Source organism: Terrapene carolina, unplaced genomic scaffold, assembly GCF_002925995.2.
Source record: "Terrapene carolina triunguis isolate 2854851 unplaced genomic scaffold, T_m_triunguis-2.0 Scaffold32600, whole genome shotgun sequence".
Classification (NCBI taxonomy): Eukaryota; Metazoa; Chordata; order Testudines; family Emydidae; genus Terrapene; species Terrapene triunguis.
The window spans coordinates 1-5,328 of NW_020696951.1; the positions used below are offsets into that span (position 1 = coordinate 1).

General features: G+C 66.2%; 2 protein-coding genes across 3 annotated transcripts; one reads left to right on the plus strand and one right to left on the minus strand.

The window, feature by feature from the left end:
* Nucleotides 1-121: 121 nt before the first annotated feature.
* Nucleotides 122-1,379, plus strand: LOC112123024 (glutamate-rich WD repeat-containing protein 1; the record flags this gene model as incomplete). The annotated part of the gene is made up of 3 exons (XM_026663128.2): nucleotides 122-264; nucleotides 409-606; nucleotides 950-1,379. Coding segments are annotated over 3 exons (662 nt in total), but the record flags the coding sequence as incomplete, so codon positions are not given.
* An 822-nt stretch (nucleotides 1,380-2,201) lies between these two features.
* TSEN34 (tRNA splicing endonuclease subunit 34) lies at nucleotides 2,202-5,269 on the minus strand. Of its 2 annotated transcripts, XM_024224223.3 has the most exons (5): nucleotides 5,167-5,269; nucleotides 4,110-4,377; nucleotides 3,648-3,804; nucleotides 2,954-3,208; nucleotides 2,202-2,745 (listed from the first exon to the last, which is right to left on the minus strand). In XM_024224223.3, exons 2-5 carry the CDS (start codon nucleotides 4,362-4,364, stop codon nucleotides 2,558-2,560), a joined length of 855 nt encoding a protein of 284 aa, XP_024079991.1. In that variant the 5' UTR covers nucleotides 4,365-4,377; nucleotides 5,167-5,269; the 3' UTR covers nucleotides 2,202-2,557. The 2 variants fall into 2 exon arrangements, with proteins under 2 accessions (XP_024079991.1, XP_024079990.1); XM_024224222.3 differs by lacking the exon at nucleotides 5,167-5,269 and having other exon boundaries at nucleotides 4,110-5,147.
* Between the last annotated feature and the right edge of the window lie 59 nt (nucleotides 5,270-5,328).

Genomic DNA, 5,328 nt, shown 5'->3' on the forward strand with positions numbered 1-5,328 from the left:
GGGGCTGCAGGTCGGGAGTGAGGGGCACTGGCAGGGCTGGGGGTGACGGGGCTGCGGGTCGGGGTGACGGGGCGCTGGCTGGGGCAGCTCCCTGTGACCCTAGCTCTGCCCCCACCCCCAGGCCGTCTCGTGACCGGTGACTCAAACAAGAACATTCACCTGTGGAGCCCCAAGGCGGACGGGACGTGGCACGTGGACCAGCGCCCCTTCACCGCCCACACCGCCTCTGTGGAGGACCTCCAGTGGTCACCGACGGAAGCGACGGTGAGTGGCAGCCCTACCAGGAGAAACAGGATACTGGGGTAGATGGGCCTGTGGGGCTGATCCGGAGGGGCGGGGTGGGATGGGATACTGGGGTAGATGGGCCCCTGGCAGGTGGCCACGCTGCCCTGACCCCCTCTCGCCCAGGTGTTTGCCTCATGCTCGGCGGACGGGTCCATCCGGGTGTGGGACGTGCGGGCAGCGCCGGGCCGGGCCTGCATGCTGACGGCCAGCCAGGCCCACGCCAGCGACGTCAACGTCATCAGCTGGAACCGCCATGAGCCCTTCCTCCTCAGCGGGGGGGATGACGGGGCCCTGCGCGTCTGGGACCTGCGCCTCTTCCAGGTCAGTGCCCCCCGGACTCCCCCTGACTGCCGGTGCCCCTCACTCCCGATCCACAGCCCCCTGCTAGCCCAGCCCTGTCCCCCCATAGCTCTGCCAGTGCCCCTCACTCCCGACCCACAGCCCCTTCTAGCCCAGCCCTGGGCTCCCCCCAGCTCTGCCAGTGCCCGTCACTCCTGACCCACAGCCCCTGCTGTCCCAGCCCTGGGCTCCCCCCAGCTCTGCCAGTGCCCCTCACTCCCGACCCGCAGCCTCCGGTAGCCCAGCCCTGGGCTCCCCGCAGCTCTGCCGGTGCCCCTCACTCCCGACCCGCAGCCCCCCTCACCGCTGCCCTCTCCCCCCACAGACAGGCACGAGCGTGGCGACCTTCAAGCAGCACACGGCGCCCGTCACCTCGGTGGAGTGGCACCCCACAGATGGGGGGGTGTTCGCAGCTGCGGGTGCGGACGACCAGGTGACCCAGTGGGACCTGGCGGTGGAGCGGGATCAGGAGGGGGAGGGGGAGAGCGAGGATGACCCAGCCCTGGCCTCCATCCCCCCCCAGTTGCTCTTCGTGCACCAGGGAGAGACGGACATCAAGGAGCTGCACTGGCACCCCCAGTGCCCGGGGGTCCTGATCACCACCGCCCTGTCCGGCTTCACCGTCTTCCGCACCATAAGTGTCTGATGGGGCAGAGCCTGGCTTGGGGGGAGCCTCCCCCTTGCAGATGGACCATTCCAGCTGTGTGCTGCTTCCATTGCACAGAATCGGGGGAAAGCGTTGGGGGGGGGGGGGGGGGGGGGGGAGTTGGTCTGCTCCATGTAGTGGCTGCTACCATTGCACAGGCAAGAAGGGGATCCCAAGATGAGGAGCCTCAACACAAACTTTCCCCCTCCTTCCTCCATGCAGTTGGACCGTTCCAGTTAGTGGCTGCTACCATTGCATGAAATGGGGTGGGGAGACAATGTGCTTCCATATTTGGTGTTATCCACCCCCTCCTTGCAGATGGACTTTTCCAATTGCTACCATTGGTCAGAATTTGGGGGTTGGTGGTGTCTGGACCTGGACCCTTTCATTCTGCATGGGGGGGCCGCATGCCTCCAGAAAATGCACTGTTCTGCAGCTTGTTTTGGGGAGCTACCATCTAATGTGGATAGGGGGGGGGACACTGATTTCAAGCTAGTTTCCCCCTCAGTTGTACATGGTTTGGTCTGAATTTGGTTGCTACTACTTGGGATGGGGGGGGTCATCACCCCCATTCTATTGAGAGAAGTGGATTGCTCCGGAGGCTACCAATTCTGCATGGGTGGGGGGGAAGAGTTGGTTCACTCCAAATATATTTTCGATGCTGCCACCATGCACTGATGGGGGTGGGGAGCTAGCTCCCAGGGGGTGCACAAATCCCTGGGGTGGGGGAATGGGAGACAGACCCCCAAATGCAGAGAGGGGGCAGGGGAAAACTTGCATCCATTGGTGGGGGGGTGGGTCCACAGCCAGGCCCCTCCCACTTTAACCCCAGATTGGGGGAGGGGTCCACTAGCTCTCCCCCCCCCCATGGATGCCTCTGGGCAGGCAGGGTGGGGTGGGGGGGTTAGTACATACTATCTATTTTCTGGCAAGTTCAATTTTAATTAAAGAAAAAAAGTTCATAACCTACTGGAGTCTGGTCAGTCTGGGGGGGGACCCACCTCCCAGCTTGGACTGTGCCCTCCCAAACCACAGCCCCTCCTTATCTGTGCCCTGTCCCGCCCCTCCCCGGCTCTGCTAGTGCCCCTCACTCCCGAGGTGCAGCCCTGGGCTCCCCCACCCCTCCAGTTCTGCCGCTGCCTCGTTCCCCGCTCGGCCCCAGGGCCGGCAGACACCCCCAGCAGCGTCCCCTCCTGCCCCGGCGGGCTTTGGTCCGGGGGGAGGGGTACTCAGTGCCTGGCTGGGAGTGGATTGTGCCCCCCAGTTCCCGGCTGTCCCCCGTGCGGGTCACTGCAGCCCGCTCCATTGCAGGGAGGTGAAGGCGAGGGCGCCGCCCGTGCCCGGAGAGCAGAGCAGCAGGGTCTTCTTGACGCCGGTGCCCAGGCGGGCGGCAGCCACCAGGGCGCGGAGCGGGAGAGGGGCTCCCGGGGGGCAGCACAGCGCGATGTAGTGGGCATGGAACCGCAGGGGGTCGCCTGCAGGGGAGAGGCCGAAGGGGGAGGGGTCAGGCCAGCTGCCCCCTGCCCCACCCCCTCCAATCCTCCCCTGAGCACCCCCCAACCCATCCCCTCCCCCACTTCTGGGGCCTGCAATGCCCCCACTCCCCACCCACCTTCATGCACTCCTCCCCAGGGCTGGTCAGCTCCCCCTGCCCCATTTCCCCTAGGCTCCCCCCCCACCTACCTGGGTACACAAGGAAGTCTCCCCCAAACTTGCTCCCTCCGGACAGGTAGTAGCCCCTGCCCCACAGCTCACGGAAGACGCGGTACCGGGCCTCGTGGGCTGGGCGGCCGGCATGAGGCCAGTCTGGGGAGGGTGAGGTCCAGTCCACCTGCTCGACCCGCCCCGGGCGCTGCCGCGCCGTGGGCAGCTGGACCATCATGGAGCTGCGGGGCAGGACGAAGGGCGAATCCAGGAGCCCCGAATCCTCCACCGTGTCTGGGAGTGGAGAGAGCAACAGGCTAGGAGAAGCTCGGGCCGGAGTGCAGCTGCCTCTGGGGTGGGGCATGGGGGCTGGTTATATGGGGACCCCTCGCCCAGCACTAGGATGCAGCCCCTCTGGGGTGGGCATGGGGGTTGGATATCCGGGGACCCCTTGCAAGGCACTGGGACGTGGCCCCTCGGGGTGGGCGCAGGGGCTGGGTATACGGGGACCCCTCACCCGGCGCTGGGACATGGCCCCTCAGGGTGGGCACGGGGGCTGGGTATACGGGGGGCCTGGTGCTTATCCACAAATGAGCCCCGCCGAACTGAGCCCCAGCACAGGCCCCCTGGGCCCAGCACTGACAAACCGGGGACAGCGCCCCCTACTAAACCCCCCCTTCTCTGCAGCCCCTGGGTTTCCCTAGCAGGTCTCCCCTCTAAGACCCAGCCCCACCTGGCGTCTCCCCGCGCTGCTCTCTGCGGCGGGCTCGGCCCTGGGCGATGCGCTCGGCCAGCTGGGCCAACAGGGCCCCCCTCTCTGCCCCAGCCAGGCGCTGCTGCTCCTGGTAGCTCTCTTCCAGCTCCCGCTGGTAGGCCTCCACCTCGGCTGCCTGGGTTCGGGGGAGAGGGGGTTAGCTCCGGTATGGGGCGCACGGCACAGCCGTCTCCCCACAGGATCCCCTCCCCAAACATGCTCCGCCCCCCTGCCCAAGCTGGTGCCCCCCGAGAGGGAAAAGGCCCCGGGCCCCATTCCCTGCCCCCAGTCAGCCAGTCCCTGCCCTGGGACTGGATGGGAGCTGGCGCCCCCTAGAGTTGAAAGGCCCCGTGCCCCATTCCATGACCCACTGACCCAGCCAGTCCCCGCCCTGGGGCTGGATCGGCACCCCCCAGAGGAGCAAGGCCCAAGGTCCCTCACCTGGGTCGGTTCCTCCCCCTCCGCCGGGGGCTGGGTCTCGGTGCCCCTCACCAGGACGGCTGCGCCCAGCTCGGCAAGCAGCCGGGCCTCCTCGGGGAGCAGCTGCAGGGGGAGGCCCAGGCGGGCGTTCTGCCGGGGCTTGCGGGCCAGCGCCCCCACCAGGGTCCCCACCAGCCGGAACCGCTCACGGATCTCTCGGGCGTCCTCCGCGCTCCAGACGAGAGCCGCCCCCTCCAGCACGTGGATCCGGATCATGGCGCCGCAGCAGCTGCAGGGAGGAGGGCGGCGAGAGTGGGGGACGCGGCCGCTCTGGGGCAGGGCGCGGGGGCTGGTTATACCGGGACCCCTCGCCCAATGCTGAGATGCGGCCACTTCTGGGGCAGAGCACCACAATCCCAGCATGCTCTGGGGCAGGGGGTGCTGCACTCCCATCATGCCCTGAGACTAGGGCCCCACTGCCAGGGCCAGGCCCCCCACCAGGCCCCCAGCCCAGGCAGAGGACAATTTCAGCATGCCCTAGGCGGGGGGGTGTGCACTGCAATCCCATCATGCTTTGGGGCAAGGGGTGCCACTATCCCAGCATGCCCCGGGACTAGGCTGGCCAAGCGGTGCTGATGCCCCAGAGGATGCTGGGAAAGCCCCTTTTCAGGGAGTCTGGTTCTGGCCACAAGATGGGAATCCCTTTAAAAGGCCACACCCACCCACACCAAACCACGCCCACTGCCCCAAGGCATTCTGGGAGTCCCATTCTTAAAAACCCTCCATTAACACCCCTCCCCCCCCCCAGACACACAAAGGATTTTGGGAAACAGTTTCTTAAAGGGCCACACACTAAAAATAAACAAATCTCTGCCCCTTCCACGCAAGGTATTCTGGGTAACCTATTCTTAAAGGGCCACGCACACCCCCAACTTAACCCCCAAAGAAATTCTGGGAAACAGTTTCTTAAAGGGCCACCCACGCACCTATACCAAACCCTGCTTCTTTCCCCCAGGGCATTGTGGGCAATCTCTTCTCCAAGGGCTACACCCCCCCCCCCATTCCCCAGCTCACTCACCTTCACCCCTGGGCTCCCCTGCACCCAGCTCTGGGGTGGGCCTGGGGGGTGTTTGCAAAGCAAGCTGGCTGGTCCCTCTCTCTGCTCCTGCAAGGCGAGGGGGGGCGGGGTTCTCGCAGCTGAGCGACGGCCCCATTGGCCAATACCCGAGGAGGGGTAGAG

Excerpts from the sequence above, each read along its gene's own strand:
- TSEN34 (XM_024224222.3), bottom strand. The coding sequence starts at position 4,544 with ATGATGGGAGTGCAGCACCCCCTGCCCCAGAGCATGCTGGGATTGTGG. Across the intron at positions 3,209-3,647 it reads GCAGCGCGGGGAGACGCCAG|ACACGGTGGAGGATTCGGGG; the intron begins GTGGGGCTGGGT and ends CTCCACTCCCAG. Across the intron at positions 2,746-2,953 it reads AGACTTCCTTGTGTACCCAG|GCGACCCCCTGCGGTTCCAT; the intron begins GTAGGTGGGGGG and ends TCTCCCCTGCAG.